Source organism: Suillus subalutaceus, assembly GCF_016647625.1.
Source record: "Suillus subalutaceus strain FC151 chromosome Unknown DFJ58scaffold_6, whole genome shotgun sequence".
NCBI lineage: Eukaryota > Fungi > Basidiomycota > Agaricomycetes > Boletales > Suillaceae > Suillus > Suillus subalutaceus.
The window spans coordinates 401,973-421,557 of NW_024540255.1; the positions used below are offsets into that span (position 1 = coordinate 401,973).

General features: G+C 48.0%; 8 protein-coding genes across 8 annotated transcripts; 5 read left to right on the forward strand and 3 right to left on the reverse strand.

Annotated features, from left to right (window-relative positions):
* Positions 1-1,505: 1,505 nt before the first annotated feature.
* DFJ58DRAFT_760670 (glycosyltransferase family 22 protein) lies at positions 1,506-3,604 on the reverse strand. Its single transcript, XM_041388435.1, has 9 exons — positions 3,532-3,604; positions 3,358-3,477; positions 3,176-3,298; positions 3,051-3,125; positions 2,817-3,001; positions 2,311-2,761; positions 2,111-2,256; positions 1,874-2,060; positions 1,506-1,820 (listed from the first exon to the last, which is right to left on the reverse strand). Exons 1-9 carry the CDS (start codon positions 3,536-3,538, stop codon positions 1,540-1,542), a joined length of 1,575 nt encoding a protein of 524 aa, XP_041249758.1. The 5' UTR covers positions 3,539-3,604; the 3' UTR covers positions 1,506-1,539.
* Positions 3,605-3,633: 29 nt separating this feature from the next.
* On the forward strand, positions 3,634-4,698 carry DFJ58DRAFT_760672 (uncharacterized protein). Its single transcript, XM_041388436.1, has 5 exons — positions 3,634-3,679; positions 3,796-3,950; positions 4,007-4,052; positions 4,112-4,152; positions 4,214-4,698. The coding sequence occupies exons 1-5, from the start codon at positions 3,677-3,679 to the stop codon at positions 4,341-4,343; spliced, it is 375 nt and encodes a 124-aa protein (XP_041249759.1). The 5' UTR covers positions 3,634-3,676; the 3' UTR covers positions 4,344-4,698.
* Positions 4,699-6,610: 1,912 nt separating this feature from the next.
* Positions 6,611-7,622, forward strand: DFJ58DRAFT_677001 (hydrophobin). The gene is made up of 4 exons (XM_041383132.1): positions 6,611-6,886; positions 6,936-7,140; positions 7,200-7,267; positions 7,324-7,622. The coding sequence occupies exons 1-4, from the start codon at positions 6,760-6,762 to the stop codon at positions 7,335-7,337; spliced, it is 414 nt and encodes a 137-aa protein (XP_041249760.1). The 5' UTR covers positions 6,611-6,759; the 3' UTR covers positions 7,338-7,622.
* Positions 7,623-9,347: 1,725 nt separating this feature from the next.
* On the reverse strand, positions 9,348-10,282 carry DFJ58DRAFT_836821 (uncharacterized protein; the record flags this gene model as incomplete). The annotated part of the gene is made up of 7 exons (XM_041392314.1): positions 9,348-9,534; positions 9,596-9,618; positions 9,778-9,835; positions 9,875-9,962; positions 10,080-10,106; positions 10,149-10,187; positions 10,213-10,282. The coding sequence occupies 7 exons, from the start codon at positions 10,280-10,282 to the stop codon at positions 9,348-9,350; spliced, it is 492 nt and encodes a 163-aa protein (XP_041249761.1).
* Positions 10,283-11,709: 1,427 nt separating this feature from the next.
* On the reverse strand, positions 11,710-12,543 carry DFJ58DRAFT_760688 (uncharacterized protein). The gene is made up of 3 exons (XM_041388437.1): positions 12,150-12,543; positions 11,838-12,093; positions 11,710-11,783 (listed from the first exon to the last, which is right to left on the reverse strand). Exons 1-2 carry the CDS (start codon positions 12,399-12,401, stop codon positions 11,842-11,844), a joined length of 504 nt encoding a protein of 167 aa, XP_041249762.1. The 5' UTR covers positions 12,402-12,543; the 3' UTR covers positions 11,710-11,783; positions 11,838-11,841.
* Positions 12,544-12,650: 107 nt separating this feature from the next.
* DFJ58DRAFT_760691 (60s ribosomal protein l27) lies at positions 12,651-13,624 on the forward strand. The gene is made up of 5 exons (XM_041388438.1): positions 12,651-12,698; positions 12,749-12,765; positions 12,821-13,012; positions 13,072-13,257; positions 13,311-13,624. Exons 1-5 carry the CDS (start codon positions 12,689-12,691, stop codon positions 13,314-13,316), a joined length of 411 nt encoding a protein of 136 aa, XP_041249763.1. The 5' UTR covers positions 12,651-12,688; the 3' UTR covers positions 13,317-13,624.
* Positions 13,625-13,626: 2 nt separating this feature from the next.
* DFJ58DRAFT_903759 (nucleoporin complex subunit 54-domain-containing protein) lies at positions 13,627-16,716 on the forward strand. Its single transcript, XM_041394881.1, has 6 exons — positions 13,627-13,928; positions 13,989-15,697; positions 15,747-15,862; positions 15,914-16,007; positions 16,062-16,439; positions 16,490-16,716. The coding sequence occupies exons 2-6, from the start codon at positions 14,009-14,011 to the stop codon at positions 16,583-16,585; spliced, it is 2,373 nt and encodes a 790-aa protein (XP_041249764.1). The 5' UTR covers positions 13,627-13,928; positions 13,989-14,008; the 3' UTR covers positions 16,586-16,716.
* Positions 16,717-16,857: 141 nt separating this feature from the next.
* DFJ58DRAFT_713575 (WD40-repeat-containing domain protein) lies at positions 16,858-19,380 on the forward strand (the record flags this gene model as incomplete). Its single annotated transcript, XM_041383931.1, has 8 exons — positions 16,858-17,019; positions 17,075-17,219; positions 17,278-17,304; positions 17,357-17,477; positions 17,533-17,636; positions 17,685-18,957; positions 19,010-19,287; positions 19,331-19,380. The coding sequence occupies 8 exons, from the start codon at positions 16,858-16,860 to the stop codon at positions 19,378-19,380; spliced, it is 2,160 nt and encodes a 719-aa protein (XP_041249765.1).
* Positions 19,381-19,585: the final 205 nt, after the last annotated feature.

The following is a 19,585-nucleotide window of genomic DNA, read 5'->3' on the forward strand; positions in this document are numbered from 1 at the left end:
AAAGTAGCACAGAAGATGTTCGATCACGATGTGAATACCACACGTATCACAGTTCTGGCGTAGACATAGCCATCAACCCAGCGTTGACCTCTGACAGTCCTGGCGTTTGACCATGAACCTAAAGGCTTCGACTCCTGGGAGAAGGATACAATTGAATGACAAGGTGTCGTTAGATAAAATCCTAATTGCTACCCATTGGTCCGGGCAACAAGATGATAACCATGTGGACGTCTTACCGAAGCTATGGCATATATATCATACCATGAATTTCAGGAAGATCCTAACACGGATTAGGATATGTATCCTCGCAGGATTGGCCAGAGATTGCCAGACGTTGAAGTCGCGGTCGCGGCGCGGACTTACAAATTTGGCACCTACATGGTCACGTGTTATTTGAACCTCGTAACCTTCAAGTTCACTCCTTCACACTGGCAACTTGAACTACCCCCCATAGTATTCATATTCTCCCCCTAGAACTTCTACAGGAAATATTCTTGCTCATTGTCATTGATTTTACAGAATGCCCCCTAGTGTCTTTTCAATTGCACGAACCATGTCAGCCAATATTAATGCATCCAACGCACCCCTACTCTTCACCAGGGTGTGCCGCCGAGGGCGAGTTGCTGCCAGCTCGATAACAGGCATCTGGTCCTGTATCAAGGTTATGCTTCCATGGCAACTTGCCGGAGCACTTAAGCCATTCCTTCTATCTCCACTGCAGGTCTAGCTCGCCCGGTCTGGCACTCGGCCTCTCCCTTCACATTGATCGCTCTTCCAACCAAAGCCGTTTTGAAATAGAATGCCGCGTTACAACCAGCCAGATGCGGCGTTTCGCGCAGGCTGATCCCCGCCTGATCGAGATCCTGTCGGCTGAGAGGAGGACTTTCTCCCACTTTGCGTCATCTCCACCTCCAGACCACTTTCCCCCAGATCGTACGCTCCATTTTAGCAAATTTTTCGCATCTGGAGACTATCCTAGTGGATGTGTTTGCACCACATTCTGGCAATAGAAGTCGTTAGGCTATGCATCATTGCCTTAAATCGATGACTCTCCCCCTCCATGTTTTCTGGCTTCCTTATGATCAGTGCAAGTGTTTTGACATATTTGATGGAGTTTATGGGGAACCAAGAAGGGTGGAGACTATGGTGGCGCTTGCAGCTACTGCATATTGCAATTTGCGAGCGGTAGACTTTCGGACGGTCATACTACTGGACAAAATTGATGTGAATATCATCAAACCGTTGTTTCTCAGTAGTGCCAGAGGTTATTGTCCGCGGAGAAGTGATAATGAACTGCTCACAAGTTGGAACTTACGAGGAAACAAATACATTGTAACTACGAGTTCGTCATGCGTTTCGTTACTCATCGAGTCTGTGCAGAGGCATCTGTCAGTAGTAGCAGGGTCAGCATTCAAATATTGTAGTCTCAGATTGCGATGTGGTTGGATTATTCTATTACACTACGGCAGTGTTAGGCTCACCGTTTACAAATCGCCAAAAAAAAAGTTCAGATCGTCGTGCTGAGTGGTTATAAGAGGTTCAAACAAAGACACAGTTAGGTGACAAGGTATACACCCCTAAACGAAGGCCGTCAAGTACGCCTGTATCCATGCTCTCCGAAATGTGGTCGAGATCGAGATGCGGAAAAATGGACTGGTTCAGTTCCATACAGTCCGCAATTGCAGGAGGTAGCGTGTATCGCATGGCCACGGGGGTCACGACGAATGTTCTGTCATAATCACCAGCACTGAGGGACGCAGCGAAGTCATGTTGGGACGCCCCAGCAAGATCGACGAAAGAAATTAAGCCAGTTGAGACATCTGAGTGATACTACGTCAGCTGAGCCTGTCTACATGGAAAAAATGGAAGCAACCTTGTTCGCTAACGCCAAGGAAGTGGAGCGGTGGTACGTACGTCTTCCAGTAGATTATGTTTGTCCGCATACCGAGGGAAGTATCAGTAACTACGGAATGGAGGTGGAATAGGGAAGGCACTACGCCTCCTTGATGCAGAATTCCAAATAGAACTGCGAGCACGAAGTTGAAGAGGGAGCAAGATACCTACAAAGTCGTTAACAGCCTCACCCACTAACTTCAATGTGTTAACATACCCAGAATGCCTTACCGACATGGGCCAATCGTCCGGTGTTTGCTATCAAGACAATAACAGGCAGCAAAAGAGGCACCAAGAAACGAGGTTCTTGGTGAGGTTGCACAGAAAGGACAGTCAATGACAAAATGATCATTTGTATGATTGCTGCGAGTGGACAAAATGTGAGTAGTTGCGAATGCTGTCAATACAAGCCCTTACTCGGACGAAGAACATAGACTTCGAATGACTTGTCATTTGTCTCGTCAAATAATGTGGCACTGTCCACGATGGCGCGCACCGCTAGCCAAGTTACCCAGGGGCCGAACAACATCGGAAGGTTCACGAAAAGGTGGAGCCAACGCGGATGGAGACCATGTTCCGCCAGATTTTGGGGTGCAAAATTATACATGAGAAAATTAAAAGGTGTCACCACGATGTCATTAAGGGCGCCTCGAAAATATAGGGTGTCCGCTACCAAAAATGCGGTACATGCCCCTACTGCAGTGAATAACGGCGGGACAACAAGCCGCAGCCACCTGGTTGCAGTTCTGGCATATGTAAACGTTTCAAGTGCGACCTGATATGCGATGGGCGCCCCGAATATCAAGAAGGTTGGGCGAGTGAATATACCAGTTACGAAGGTTGCGGCTAGTAAGTGGAGAAGATAACTCTGCCAATATATCAGGCTCAAGAACTTCGAGAAGCCGTGAACAGCCAAAACTGACCTTATCCAGCGTCTTAACTGAGCTTATCTTACGCAAGAACAAAAGACTCAAAGCAACAAGGACTGCCTCAATAGAATTCGAGAAGGGCCGGACCTGGAACGTGTTCATAACATGAGACGACGCCAGAAGCAGAAGACCAAGGCGTCGGGCACCCGGCATGGGCACCAAACTCATAAAACTGTAATCTAATGCCTTGAGCTTCATGAGTTGTAGAGATGACATTACACGAATTACCGATCAGCCCAGATACAACCAAAAAGGCGGACCGTTCTAGTCGAAAGATCAACATTGGATGCATTCCCTGTGTGTCTAAACAGGCTGTGAGACATACATTATGATTCTAGCATAAAATTTCTCACTGCTGAAGAACTTAGCAAACCAGACAGGGATTCCAGTTGTTGCAAATGCTGGTACTATGGAGCGGACGGGAACTGCAGCGGACCATTCCCAAGTACGGATGGTATGGTATGGCATGAGATCACCTTGAAGGATTTAGATTCTGAGATTAGAGTAGCAAGATAAACGCGAGACTAAGACTCACCTGAGGTCACTTCTCCATTTTGCATGTGTTCATCTGGGTGAATGTACCCAGTTCCAAGAAGTGCAAAGCATACCCGTGACGTCCATAGACCCGCATAGATCCATTTGAATGTACGTATTGCTAACACCACGTTTCAATAATCAAAGCTCATGAAGAACCTGTTGAGCACCTAACAGATCATAAACAGTTAGCCTAGTATTGCACTTGGACTTGACAACGTTGTGGGATGGACCAAAATGGGGCACGACGCGCTGTCGGAGATTGAAATTCATCTTGCCTCGATCTTACTGACTCAGGCGGATACTCTTCAACACCTGCGATGGTCTGTTTTTAATATCTTGTGCTGCAATTCATCGCTAATGCTTCTATCTGTCCCCATGTATCTGTGCCGTATTTACATAACCGTTCTCATACTCTGGTCGCCCTTGCCACATGCAGGCATCACTCCACTTCTGCTCAGAGTGCAATAATTTGCTTTACCCAAAGGCTGACACTGGGCGTCGCATTATGGTTTACGCCTGCAGAATATGTAGCGAAGAGGAGATCGGCGAGAACAAGTGTGTCTATAGGAATGATTTACTAACGGTCACCAAGTAAGTGTTTCAAGCTGAAATATTTTTGTGCCATCTTTTTGACCTTAAATCAACAGAGAACAAGTGGGAATTACTACCGACCTCGGATCAGATCCCACATTGGTTCGTTTCACCCCTCAGCGTCATCTCATATAACCCCATTTGATTCCGATATCTGATAGGCACACTCAAATATTACATGTCCGCATTGTGGCCAAGACGAGTGCGCGATGTCGATATGATTCAGCTTACCCTTACTAACGATACCTTCTGCCCCACTCTAGTGCCGTTTTCTACCAGGATCAGTCAAAACGAAAGGAGACCCGCATGATTCTGTTCTTCGTGTGTACCAAGTGCAACCACAGTTTTACAGACCCTTCACTCCCGCAAGACAATCGACCTGACACCTCCTGACACTTGAAGCTTGATCGTTATCGGTTGCATAAATTTCGCACAATCCGTAATCTACCTCCCTTGATAATTGGTTCCTTTCTAGCATCATCGAGCATTGTGATGCTATACATAACATAAGCTCAGGGGTCAGGTCAGTCCAGAGGTAAATCAAATGTCGTATTGCTTCCATGGCGTGCCTTGGTCGGTTTCCAAAATTGTATCTTGATTATTTTGACCCTCCCGCTGAGAGATATGGGCCCATGCGGTTGTCGCGCGCTCGGAACTTTGAAGCTGGCTGCCCCGACTGGCTGCCGCGGCATCTTCTTTCGCCGGCTTATTTCCGTCCCCCAACACCGATTGACATCTCCCTCAGCCAGCTGCTAAGCCTGTTCGACCACTCAGCCGTTTCTTGCACTTGTAGGAGTCTTTCATCACCCAGCGAAGAGACTAACTTACAATCGATTTGAGGGCGTATTCGCTGAGTTACCGATCTGAAGTCTTCATATCAGAAAGTATTGATGAGATAACACCGTCCTGGAGGCTTGTAGAAAGCCTTTCGTGGCAACCGAAAAACATTATATAGCTGCAATTGACAGGAGGGCATATTCGCTTGCTGCTCGTTAGCTCATTTTATATGAGGTAAAAGATAGCACCGTCCTCGAGGCTTGTAAGAAGCCTTTCGTGAAGGGACTTCTGAACAGGGAAACGTAATTCACTACAGAGTGTTACGGGGCGCTCTGTAGCACTCTGTAGCACAGTCGGAAGAATAGCCCACACCCAATGTAAGGGCGTGTTCGCTGATTTGTTACACTTGACTGAGGTCTATTTTTCCTTGTTTTGTGTCGACTGGCAAAGGTGTAAACGAGATAACATGGTCTTCGTGGCCCTCAAAGAAGTCACGATGGGCGTAATGTATTAATGTGCCAGTCGTTAACCAGTGAGATAGCGCTCACCTTCAATCGTCACGCGGTGTGATCTGCATGTGGAGTCAGCGCTAAACACCTCATGGAACAAACATTACGTGCCCTTTCTTCGATTTTCGACTTCTTTCATTTCCCCCGCCAACCTTGTTGACGCGCATGACCCTTACATACCCGACCTGCTGAAGTTGACTAATACTTACTCTTGACCCATTAGTTGCGGCATCCACAACTCGCACAAGTGCTAGTAGGTTGCGTGATATTCATTGAACCTGATAGATGTTACGGAATTCGGCTGTGAAATACAAAGGAAAGCGACCTGGCTGACAAGGGGACGCCACCAATACCGACAGGGGATAATAGACCAATTATAGGACAGATAAGACTTCACGTCTTCAAGGTATGTGGCAAGTACTAGGTGCCCTTGCGTGCCCCTTCATTGACATCTCCGTCCACATTGACATTCATTGGTTTTGGTAAGGAAGCGTCCATTTCGGACGTTACCGTCATGTTGGCAATAATGTTACCTCAAGTGCCAAAAACAATGAACGCGGCAGGGCAAGGTACTTAGAACTCGAAGCTCCCTGCCTAGTGGTTGCTTGAGTCCATCGTCAAGGGAAGTAGTAGCCTGTAAAGTCCAGGGTTATAATAGTCCTGCGACGTAGACGGAGACCTAGAATCCCGTGGCCCACAGTCTAGAAACGCGAAGGCTCGCTCCTAACAACCCGACGGGCACTTGATCAAATCATACGACAAACTCAGATCAGATTGACCTGACCAGATCAGAAACGTGTGTGATGTGCATGCAGAAGTTCGTGCATCTGCCGCATCCTCCATAACGTCGTTGCACAAGAATAGACAATTGCCGAATATCCGTCAACCCCTCGAGATTACAAATCGGCGCAAGTGCGCCACGGACCTTACGGCTGGCCGGGGTCAGGAGAGCACACCCTGCCAGTGACAGCATCAGACAGACGCGCCATAGTCTAAGGGGTATCTTCTTGATTCCCGCACAGGCAGCATTTGAACACGAAGGAGACCATCTTAGCTGGCTCGTTACGGTATAATGTCCAAAATCCCTGAAAAAATCGAAAGGAGATAGAACGTGTCCAGGTAAATTACAGGGTAATTATTCGAACAAAAAATGATTTTCAATATATTTTACCGTCGAGTGAAACAGTGCTGGGGAGGGCCTGTGGTCTTTGCTTTCACTACATTTTTGCCATAGTGTTATTGTTATCTTGCGGACAAGGATCGCATGAAAGATGAAGAAAACTTTTGGTTATTGGAGATAAGTCTGTGTAACCCAAGGCTAACCTAATATATAGAGTGATCGGAGACTCAAATCTGGTAGTGCTGAATTCGGTAGCCGATGGTTCCTTTCATACATTATAATTCGACTCAGTTGACCGCCTATAAAACTCTCTTCTCAAACCATCCTGTCTTTCCTCAACTTTCCTTAAGTTCCTTTGTCTTCTTGTATAGATTTCTTTTCCCCCCAAGACACAAAGAACATAATGAAGTTCGCGTCTGTCCTTGCTCTCGCCGTGGCTGCTACTGTCGTAAGCGCGGAGACTAACGCCGACAGAATGGCGCGCGGTCTTCCCCCATTGGCCCCCGCCCGTCGGGGTACACCCGTTGCACGTAAGCATACTATCTTGTTCGGTTTGACGCGTGCTGATTCTTCCTGAAGGTGCCAAGCGCACCGCTCCCTCAAGCGGGAGTGGCCAGTGCAACACTGGCTCTATCCAGTGTTGCGATTCTGTTTCCCAGTCTGGCCATGGCAGTTCCCTCGATGAGCTGTTGTCGCTCTTGAAAATTGACGTCCCTGTCAATACTAATTGTGGTCAGAGCTGCTCCCCCATAAGCGTTATCGGGGGTAGCAGCGGCGGTAACTGGTGAATTTTTGCGATCCACGTTTCATTGTGCTAGAATTAACTTTTTTTTTAACCACCAGCAACCAACAACCTGTTTGTTGCGAAGACAACTCTTACAACGGCCTCGTGAACATCGGTTGCTCACCCAGTATGTTTGTTCCCTAACACTCTTGTATCCATACACTTATGGCCCGCAACAATCAGTCAACATCTGGTGAAACAATCACCTCGCTCAGTGTTTGGTTTCATGCCTTCACACGTTCCGCTCTTTTTTTTTCATTTGATACACATAAAAGTCGCTTATTCTACTTTGTCCGCGGCTTTGGACTTTTCCCCTTCGCCAGGCATAGCCTTCGTTGTTGTTTTGTTGCGTTTTTGTTCGCTCGTGCAGTGATCGCTTATGGGTATGCCTTTCCTGTAATGAGCTGGTACATTGGCTAGGTACAAACGCCAACTGGTGTGGTAAAGGACACTACAAATATTATTATTTCTTCCGCCGCTTTACTGATTGACGGCGATCGTCGCGGGATCCACGATCGTGACAGGTGCCAGTTGAAATGTCGGGAGAAACTGCCAGTCGATCATACTAAATTGCGAAGTATCACGGCCTGCCCAGGTCCCTGTGTGTCGCCGATCAGAACAGTACTTCATGACACGACACTCGCAAGTGTTCTTTCATGCTTAAATTCGTGTACGTGCGGGTTAGCGCGAGAATCACCGAGTCACACCTAGGGCGGTACACCATGTTCTAACCTGTCAAGTTAGTCACTCATTTCATATCTATGATTTAGATATGATGATGATTGCCGACGACGAGAAGAGGTTTGAAAGACTCACCTGATGGGAAATCTCGTTGAGTAGGACATGATGCTGTACAGTACTACCATTGTAACAATATAATGTCATAAATAGTTAGATCACCCAATACATCAAGCAATATGGCAAGGCGGCCTCAAGCCCTGAGCTGTAGCAGGCTGTAGCTAACGGAAGGACATTGAATTTACGTAACAGGTGCGCATGTTTATGAGAATAATCATGACAACGCAGCCCATATTGAGAACAGGAACCGCGTGTATCTATAGCCACTGACATGTGCTGACAGCGTGTTATTGCTGTGAGGAGGTCATACTGTACCATCAAACCGCGTGTCTCAATTCTGAGAATCCTTGGTTAGTGGCATGCAGGATACGGCTCGCCACGCTTGAAACAAGGACATCTCGGGCATACCATCGCCGAGCGATTGCATTAATTTCAATAGCCCCCCACTCAAATTGCAGTTTATTTCTTCAATGTACCAACTCCTACGAAGCTGTCAAATACTTAAACAGTGCAAACTGAGCTTTCTAGGTCGGAGTTTGAAACAGAAAACATGCCGGGTCCGTGCCGCTGCCCTTTGTCTTTGAAAGCTCCCGTTGGACTGGCAAACAAAGTTCCTCCCTTCATGCACGCTTGGCTTTTGAGCTTGAAACTTTCGCTATTAGTCAGCTTGCATCTACTGAGGTCCGAGGACGACCTCGCAATTGCTGCACTGACGGAGATGGTATTACCAGTGGTGCTATTGGTATTTACTATTTTTCGTGGTGATTCAGTAGGGAACCGCTCGTCGGCAATCATAATATTGTTGCAGTTGTACGTGTTTTCGGCAGCAAATTTTGACCAGGACAGCTGTGGAGGTCAACGGTGACCAGTGACCGTTCGGTACTATATCAGCTCCGCGACGCCCATTTTGAATGAACTGTGAAAACAAACTCAGGTACTCAATTAATTTCACATCAGTTATTTTGTTTACCATCAAACCAAATGTAAAAAATAAACGGCAAAATAAACTGTAGTACTATCCGGGTATTCCGGCCTGCCTCCTAGTTGAACCGTTGCACTGGCCGTTACTGGCTGTCAGGCCACCGTGACCATGTTTTCATTGCAATCTACGCAGTGATTGTTGTTAGAATGTTATTGTGCTCACTATGTATCACCAGAACAACCGCGTCGGATCCCGGATCAGCGATGCAAAAATTTGCTGCCCTAATTACATAAGTAGTCTCCCGTTATAAGCAAACAGTGAACCCCATCATAATGTACAACCACATCAATTCGCAACGACCCTCCGGGCATTCCAGGCCTTCCCTTTGTTCTGTCGATATTTTACTGGGTCAGGATGGAATGTATTCGGAGACAATTGCACTATTTTCGACAATATGAGCCAAATATAAGAGTTGGACGCGTCGTCCTTAGGCTGCTATAGCAATGTGCGCGTGGACGCCCTCATCTACGCAGCCTTCTCCTCCGAGGCACCATTCTACGACGCCCATGTCATCGCACGCTACCATGGTCTTTCCTACTGTGTTCTTTGGCTTGAAATCCCAATGCAGGGTCCCCTCGTCCATCGCGCTCCTCATTGTGCGTGGACAATATGTACTACTGTTAGGGATCATAGATGATATCATATATTCACCAGACCAATCACGTATCTCCTCACTGTGCAAACGCTGATGCCATCGACTGCATGATGTATTCAATGCAGTCCGTTTGGCATCAGTCTTGCATCAGACTCGGAGTTGTACACCCTGACGTAGTATTCCCTTGCATTCTACTCAGTAATTGGGAGAGACGATAGGAACGCAGATAGAACATGCACGCTACCGTGCATGGTGCGCGCACCTCGTATGAAGTGTTACTTATGCGGTTTTTTGTGTGTAGTTCAATTCTCCCATTCGTACTGCATCAATGCTTCAACTTGAAATAAGTACCAGGTTACAAGGCATCCTGCTCTTTCAAACCCGAATCGTTCAAGCTAACTGTACTACACCCGTTCGACAACTTGTCCACATCGCACCCCGATTTATCTATAGTAAGCATCTTGTCCTTTCACAATCATAGTTCGCTAAGCAAGCGCATAGCGAACCGGCTCTGTACGATCTGCTAGAAATCATCCAACTACCTTGTCACCAACTGTCGCATACAAAAATGATCTACCATGTTGGTGAGTCCTGTGGATAGTTCCAAGACACAAATTACTTATACTCACACACCACTTCGCATAATCGCACGTTTTGCATTCCCTACTATGTCTGCAAAAAAAGGGACAGATCTCACTGTCGTCCCCATTGGCAAATATTGCTGCTGTCAAAACAACAACAGTGGCAAGGACAAAGGAGAAACGCATTGTTTGTGAGGATGTGATATGGGATCAAATAAATCTAAAGGTGGCAGTAGGAAGACGCATTTCTTTTATGTGCTGAGTATTGTTCTTCATGGTAATATGGTAAAAAATTATTCACCTGAAATATGATTTCGAACAGATGACGTCCGCAATGCCAGCAGATCGCCACATAAGATCGATCTTATGGAGCAAGGTCTATTGGCAATCTTACGTGGAGCGAGATATCACCTTGCAAAGTAACTTGAAATGCCAGTATTTGCCAGCTCGCAAGTGCTGAGATCAGCTATTTGGAATAGAGGGAATCAAACATGTCGATTCTCACACCGATTCTGTTGTCGATTTTTAGATGACAGAATCGGGTAGAATCGAGAATCGACAAGAATCGTTGAAGCGGCTCTGGAGCCGCTTCAACGATTCGTTTCATCATCGATTCATCAACATCGTGTTGCCATGTCCAATTTTGTAATTTCCATGCGAATTAAAATTGCGAAATATCCATTCAAAACATATCACAAAGAAATACACTGTCCCCTACACTATGACTCAAAGGGCCTACTGCTGTTATAACCCGCTAGCTGTACCATAGCGAAAGCAACAACCAAAAATGCACTTGCAAAAGTCTAAGCCCGCTGATGCGAAAGCTAAGAAGCAGCCCACCAAAACAGGCAAGAGAGGATCAAAGGGTCGGGAAGATCATAGTGCATGACCTATTGTTCTGTTACTATTAGTATCCGACGATGCCCAACTACAGATGGACTGAAGAATTTACTTTTCAGATGCTAACTGAGATCACTGACAAAGCAGGTGCTATGAGCGAGAATCGTGCATGATTCAGAGGCGAAGTTGCGAGTAGAATCGGGGGTGTTCAAAGTTGACGTCGATTCAGGTCAAAGAATCGAGCCGAAAATCGGACTCAGAATCGGTTGCGAGAATCGACATGTTTGATTCCCTCTAATATTGATTCATGCTGGCCGCAGAGGGTGACATGTCGCTCGCGGGGCTACACCTAATCGTGAACATGAGTCTTCGCTCGCCGTGCACGAGAGGCCTTTAATGGACTAGGCATGCCAACCCGATGAGGTGATTCATCTCGTACGTTGCGGCAACGAATTCCTCCGGATTTTGTGATAGTATTGGTGTAATAGATTCTCATGTTATTTTATAACAACTGGTTGATGACTCGGTGCCACGTGGCAATAGGCTGCGAAGGCTGATTACCGGGACTGTAGACGGAGGAGAACCAGTGCTCGTTCTATACTATGCGGGAGCATTAGACAACGTTGGGCCATGAAGATGTTGCGCAAGAAGATTCCGGAAAGCATCGTATCGATTCACATAGGCGTCTAGTTTGAAACCTATTGTAATGCCAAATTGAGTTGAAACACGCGTGTGCTGCACACACGCTTGTGTCAATACTAGATACTACACTTGCAAATAACAACGGATGTCGCATGCATACGAAGAACCTCCCACTCAAAACTCGAAATTTCGCAAATCTCATCTGCTTGATATAGGAAACTGTCAGTATTAATAAAGTGCGAGTGATTGGATAACTAACAAATTTATCTCGCTCCACCTGAATTGGTGGGGAAAGTGCGGGACAACTGCCGTTCAGTTCGTTGGTCGAACATGTCCGACATCTCCACAAGCGCCTGATGGATTTCGCGCATATCCTTCCCAGCCTGCCTCAAGCGCAACAACGCCTCTATTGTGGTGGCCGAAGTGTCTTCCATCTCTTTGAAGTCATCCCTCGCCTTTTGCACTGCTTTTAGTGCGTTCATCATGCTCTCATTTGCTTGGTTCAACGAAACATGCTGCAAGACACCGGTCAGGAATGAGGCCTAGGAACGATCTGCAAAGATAAGTTTACAGGTGGTGGTGCGCATGATGGTTTTGCAGTTTCTTCTTTGCGCAGTAGCATACACCCCACGAGAGTTGACCAAACAAGAAGTGTGCAGATGGACATGATGATATCGACGATGATGTTTCGCCCAATCGTTGGGTGGTACGTTGTAGCATCGATGGCACAGCTCAAAATGGACCTCAAAGGGGAGATAAGAGTCCATAGATAACCAAGGAAGTAGGCGAGCGTGTGATAAAGTATGCAGAGCGTCACGAGCATGATTGGTACTACACAGTAGTGCAAGGGTACAAGATTATCATCGGGTTGAAATTCCAACGTTTGTGCATGTTATAAATATGTCTTGAATGTTATATTTGCGGAAGGCGCACAACGGCGAAACGGTATTGGAACTTGGCAGGAGAAACAAAGGACAACATTAATTAAATTCCAGTGAGACCGGAACCTTAAATTGGAACTATATAGTAGCATTCGGATATCTCCGGATGGCTTGCCTCGCCTAAATCTATTCAGCAAAGTCAATCCTCACCGCGCCGCCCAACGTCAAGATGCCCAAAGGTCAGAATGCATATCGTTTATAAGTGTCCAAAGCTGATCGTTCATACTAGTTTACAAGCCCGGAAAAGTGCTTTCATCATACGTGTGATCGATGTCACTGCGGTTCTAACCATGTTGTCTAGGTCGCCATCGTCCTGCAGGGCCGCCAGGCAGGCAAGAAGGTTGTCGTTATTAAACAACTCGATGAGGGAACCAAGGAGCGACCATACCCCCACGCCATCGTTGCCGGAATCGAACGCTACCCGCGAAAAGTTACGCGGACTATGGGCGCCAAGAAATTGCAGCGGAGAAGCCGCGTTAAGCCTTTCATTAAGGTAAGTACACATGGACCGTGACATGGAGATGGGTACTGACATTCACCGTATGTCCTCAGGTGATTAACTACTCGCATCTATTCCCCACGCGTTACGCTTTGGAGTTGGAGAGCTTGAAGAACTCAGTGTCTGCTGACCACTTCAAGGAGCCATCACAACGGGAGGATGCACGGAAGAACATCAAAAAGTTGTTCGAGGAGCGTTACCAGACCGGAAAGAACAAGTGGTTCTTCCAGGCCCTTCGCGTATGTTTATTCGTGATGCTTGCTGCGTTTAGAGCTGACTGTCTGCGTTATAGTTCTGATCGCTTCTTTTTATATCTGTGGTGCTTGGGAGACGACTTAGCAAAACTACATGTACACCACATGTCCCTACATGACGCATGCTTTTTATGCACCATTGCATGATATTTCTACGTGGACGTGATACTTGCCTGTGTATCGGTGTGATTACTGTAACTCGCAGGCGCAAGTCATGCAAGTCGCTAGTTATTTAACCAGGTGGTCCGCCTGCCTAGCAGCTTTTGTATCATAGATTCATTTCGGGATTTGTGAACAGATCGTTGTCCGTTATCGAGTCAGATTGTAGCAATGTGACACCAGTCATCCCAGAGTCTTGAACCCCCTTATACGAAGTTACGAATCACCCTAGTTCAATTGACGATTGAACGTTAACGAACGTTCAGTCAATTTTCGGATCCTAGTAAGTTAGGACTTTGTGTACACCTGCCACTTGTATTGCACTTGTCTCAGCACCTTAATTCTCTTTATAAAAGAAGTGACTGTTTTCCTTCTAATACCTACGGGAGTTATTAATTCTCAGTCTTCGTCTTTGTCTCAAACCGTGTACCATTGTTTCGCTCTGTCAAGGTCAGGATCGTGGGTTTGATCGAGTTGCATCTTGTATCAGGAGCAAGGTGAGTCTGCATCGGCTCAGATCTCTCAATACTCAATCTCGAACTATTTCCTACTTATAGTTCATAAAAAGGCTGCAAAAATGTCACTTTTTGGTGGTACCACAACGCAACCCTCAACAAATATCTTCGGTACCACGAACGCCCAGCAACAGCCTGGGCAGACGACGAGTACCACGAACGCCCAGCAGCAGCCGGGGCAGACACTCGGTGCCCAAACCACAAGCATCTTCGGTAACACGAACGCCCAACAGCAGCCTGGACAGGCAACGGGTGGCAGCATCTTCGGTAATACCTCCACACAGCCATCTACGTCCGGTACAACTTTCTTCGGAACGCCTAGTACGGCGACGAGCACCACTGCAGGTGCGGGCGGCGGGAGCTTGTTTGGGAATACCACGACGCCACAGTCTGCAGGGACTGGTTCGTCTGGGACTACCAGCACTCAGCAACAACAGCAACCTGCAGCTGGTTCATCTGGGAATACCATCACTCAGCAACAACAGCAACCTGCAGCTGGTGGTTTGTTTGGTAATACCACGGCCAGTACAACCCAGCAGCCTGCTACGGGTGGTCTGTTTGGAAGTACGAACTCGAACACGCAGGCACAGACGCAGACGCAACCTACAGGAACAAGTCTGTTTGGGAACACGTTGACTCAACCTGCTGGGAACTTGTTTGGGACTGCAGGTACCCAGCAGCAGCAACAGCCACAGCAAGGCGGGAGTCTCTTCGGAAGTACCACGATCCAGCAGCAGCAACCACAGAGTAGTAGTCTCTTTGGAGGTACTACGACCCAACTGCCCGCTCCCGGTACTGGCGGGCTGTTTGGAACGTCGACCACTCAGCCAAGTACCGGTGGAAACTTGTTTGGTGGTACCAGTTCCCAAGCGCCAGCATTAGGAGGGAGTACTCAGCAGCAGCAGCAGCAGCAGCAACCTGCAACCAGTAGTCTGTTTGGTAACACGACGACTACTCAGCAGCCCGCCACGGGTAATGTCTTTGGGAGTACGACCACTCAGACACAACCTGCAGGAACAAATCTGTTTGGTAATGCGACAGCTCAACCTCAACCTGCTGGAAACTTGTTTGGGAATGCAGGTACCCAACAACAGCAGCCGCAACAACCGCAGCAGGCTGGGGGTCTCTTTGGAGGTACCACGGCCCAGCAGCAGCAACCACAGAGTGGTGGTCTCTTCGGAAGTACTACGACCCCACAGTCTACTACCGGTACTGGTGGGCTGTTTGGAACATCAACGACCCAGCCAAGCGCTGGCGGTAGTCTTTTTGGCGGTACCAGTACGCAAGCACCAACTTCAGGAGGGCTTTTTGGTAGCACGACAGCCCAAGCTCCAGCTACTGGAGGTGGCCTCTTTGGCAGTGCGACAACGAACTCAAACCCGTTGTTTGGGAATAAAAATCCAGCGAGTATCTTTGGTACTGCGCCGGCCCCCTCCTCGACCACTCCAACTCTATTTGGTCAATCCCAATCCGCGCAACCTATTGCTACCCCTTCGCTATTCGGCCAGTCCCAGCAGCAGAAACCAGCTGGCTCCCTGTTTGGCTCAGTGAATCAGCCTGCGCCGAGTACAGCCACTGGAGGGCTTTTTGGCAGTACGCTAGGTCTTCCACTATCTAATTCACTTCTCGCATCGCGAGGCACTGCACCTGCACAACAACAGGATCCTCAGTCACAATATGCAGTGCTTGAGCAGAAAATCCAAGCAATTGTACAGGCCTGGGATCCTTCTTCGCCAGCATGTCGCTTTCAGGTCCGTCGCATGCAGTTTATAGTTTACCGTGAACTTATCAATTGGGCAGCATTATTTCTATAATCTCGTTCCACCAGCCCAAGTAAACGCTTTCGGCAGGCCTGCAAATGCCACAAACGAGGCGCTTTGGCAACGGGCAGTGCACGATAACCCTGATCCTAGTTGGTAAGCTCAATAACTCGTCTGCCACTCACTGTGCTCATGTTATCTCTTCAGTATGGTACCTGTTCTGGCAGTTGGCTTTGACGATCTGCGTCAGCGCGTAGACGGACAAATGAGGCAAGCCACAGAACAGCAGAAAAATTTGATGGTTTGTGGCTATTTCTTACGTTGTAGAAAAATTCCTTACTCGGGCGTGTCTCAGGAGCTAAAAAAGCGACTGGAATCGTTATCCGCGAGACATAACGATAGTAACGCATCACGTTTACAGCGCGCAAAGTCAATCCAATCACAAACCCAGCACCGCCTGTTGTGCCTGATCCAGCACATGCATCTGATGCTACCTACTGTCCGGTCTACGGCGATACGTCCCGAAGAGGAGGCACTACGTCTAGCGCTCGAGGAGATTGAAGAAGAAATAAGAAGACCAGGTGGGATGAGTAAGATGCGAGGAAAGCTGAATGAGCTTTGGGCACTCGTAGGGGCTATCAACGCTGCCCGCGAGAGAGGCAGAAGAGTGGGGCTCGATGGAACCTCTGAATGGACAGTCGTCGATGAGGAGGGCCTCAAGCAGATCGCTCAGGTAGGGTTTCATTTGTGAACTCTGAGCTTCGACTGACATGCACATTGCAGATCTTGTCCAATCAGCAAGCTGGTTTACAGCATTTGACGAAGGTGTTGCAACGCGATCTTAGGGATCTGGAAGTGATATATGGAAGAGAGAGCTAATCGGAAGCTCCGCAATTCGCTCGAGCATGCTGCTTTGTTATTGTGATCATGAGCTCCACATTATTTTTGTAATTGAATAGATAGAATTGTAGGTAGACAACAATCGATCATGAGCGTGCGAGTCGGCCACCTGGGTCTGTTTTGTACATAAGGAGCCTTTGATTCCGATCCGTATTACTGTCAGTCTGTGAACAAATGTTCCTCCTCCTGTAGCGCTCAGGATCCTTCATTCTACTACCATAATCCCTCTGCGCTCAGTAATACATTCAAAAATGCGTTACCGCACCCTCGAGATTCGATGGCATGATTCCAAGCCCATATCCACTTGCGACTTTCAGCCGGTTCCGTTCAAAAAAGCGCGTCCAACGCAGGAGAAGAATTTTGCTGCACAGTCCTATAGGCTGGCCACAGGAGGCGAGGACAACCACGTCAGAGTGAGTGAGCCTTCAATGGTACGTCCAGTGCGCTGACCAATGCGGGCTCGAAAAGATATGGATGGTGCACCCGAACATCCTCCCGTCGTCTCTTGCAGAAGGTGCAGATGGCGCCGCGCCACGTCCTGCTCGGGTCGAATATCTTGCAACACTTAGCAGACACTCGGCTGCTGTGAACGTTGTTCGATTCTCCCCTAATGGTACGCGTTTTGCGCACGCGCCTCGTCAGCCTTAACCACTTTATTAACGCGACTTCAGGGGAGTTCATCGCCTCCGCTGGAGACGGTATGAATCTTAAATATCTGGCTGATACTATTTGACGCGAGTTTATTGATAGACGGCATGATCATCATCTGGGCACCTTCAAGCACGCCGCAGACCGCCACGTATGGCAGTGATCTAACTGCGGACGAAATGCAATATGAAAAGGAGTACTGGAAGCCGCGTACGACGTTTAGGTAAGATGACTTTCATGCCCAGTTTCAGATCGAGGTAGAATAAAACATGGGACAGGTGCACGACGATGCAGGTGTATGACCTGGCGTGGAGTCCAACTGGGGAATACATTTTAGCCGGCAGTACGGACAACTGTGCCAGGGTGTTCTCTCCCAGTGATGGTGGGTTTTTGCGTTATTAATGTGAGGAATACAGGCTCATTGGATTAGGCAAATGTGTTTGCGAGATCGCTGAGCACAATCACTATGTCCAAGGCGTAGCATGGGATCCGCTCAACGAATACATCGCCACACAGAGCAGTGACCGTTCGATGCACGTGTATCGGATCTCGACCAAGCAGGGCACGTTCGAAGCCCATGCTGTGGGCAAGAACACACGAATGTCTTACACCCACAATCACAGCCGCACCCCTAGCTCGCACAGCCGTTCCAGGTCCTACAGACATGAGTCTGCTGCTAGTGACGTAGAGTCTACTGTCAGCGACCAGCACAAAGATGATGTTCTTTTCTCTGGTAACTACGCTCCTCCGACGCCGACCGCGTCAGTAGTCAGCACCCCATCCACATCGATGTTCCCTCCTCCGCCGATTGAGAGACCTTCTTCGAGACGGTCTTCATTCAGTGGATCTAATGCCCCCGGCTCTCCTGGACAATATGCACGATATGGGAGATCTCCTTCTCCTATGCCACCCCTTCCTGCGATCCGCGCGCTTCCTTCGCCCGCATGGTCGACTATTAAACTCTATGGAGATGAAAGTTTCTCGAACTTCTTCCGCCGCTTAACGTTCAGTCCAGATGGGGGCCTCTTGCTAACCCCTGCAGGGCAATTTGAGGATCCCAGCATCATTACCAACAAGCCCAAGGCCGAGGAAACTCCCACTCGTGGACGTAGATCCAAACTTGCGATTACCACGAGCGAAACCAACCCTTCATCGGCATCGTCTGTGTTCATTTACTCAAGGGCGAACTTTGCCCGTCCTCCTATAGCTCAGTTACCAGGGCATAAGAAAGCCAGCGTGGCTGTCAAGTTCTCCCCTGTGCTTTATGAATTGAGACAAGATGTCGTTGGCGCAGAGGGGCATAACGAACCTAAGACAGGAACTCTGGAAAAGGGCAGGGACGGGTCGATTTCTGTTGATATTGCTGGGCCTTCCGCGACACCTGCAACTCACAAAGACGTATTTGCACATTCTCCAAAGGTGGAAAAGAATTTACTCCTACATGTCGAAGCGCCTATGCCTCATGTTGTGGCTCCCGAATTAGTTATGCCTCCATCATCGCTGAAGCCTTCTACGCCATCGCCATCAAAGCCCTCTACCCCGGCGATCGCTCCACCCAATACTGGCTCCGTGTTTGCGCTGCCTTATCGCATGCTTTACGCTGTTCTGACCATGGATGCCGTTGCCATCTATGATACCCAACAATCTGGACCTGTTTGCATGCTCACGAAGTTGCACTATGATGAATTTACGGATGCGTCATGGTATGTGATGGCTATTTCAGGCTGCTGGTATCTATATTGAGCTATTTAATAGGACTCCTGACGGACAGTGCCTTATCCTCTCATCGCGAGATGGATACTGTACGATCGTGATCTTTGATGAAATTTTACCTGCGCATCACACTCAACAATATGCATTACAACTTCAGTCCATCGCGCAACACAACTTCGTGCCCCTCACATACACGATGACGCCCTCGTCTTCCTCGGTTCCATTAGCTGCTATTACGACGCCTACCGTTCCTGCGAAGAGGACCGAGCCGCCTCCCACACCTGCTACTAGTATTGACGACAATGCCCCTGCAGGCAAGAGTGCACCAGAAGTCACACCTGCGAAGTTGGCACAGCCCCCAAGGAAAAAAACGCCGTCTAGTGTTGACGAAGGTTGGGGATATCGATTCATGAAGGATGGTTCGATATTGCGTCACGTTTTCAACGAGTCTATGATACATTATGATTTTTTTTAGTTATTTCTTGTCTTTCTTGTTCACTATGTCCTCCTCATTTGGGCTTTTATGGAATGTTCACCTCATGCTTCTACAATCAGACCATGTACTGAGGGTTCGATGTGTGATGATGAATGTAGTGATAGACGTAACAAACAACTTCC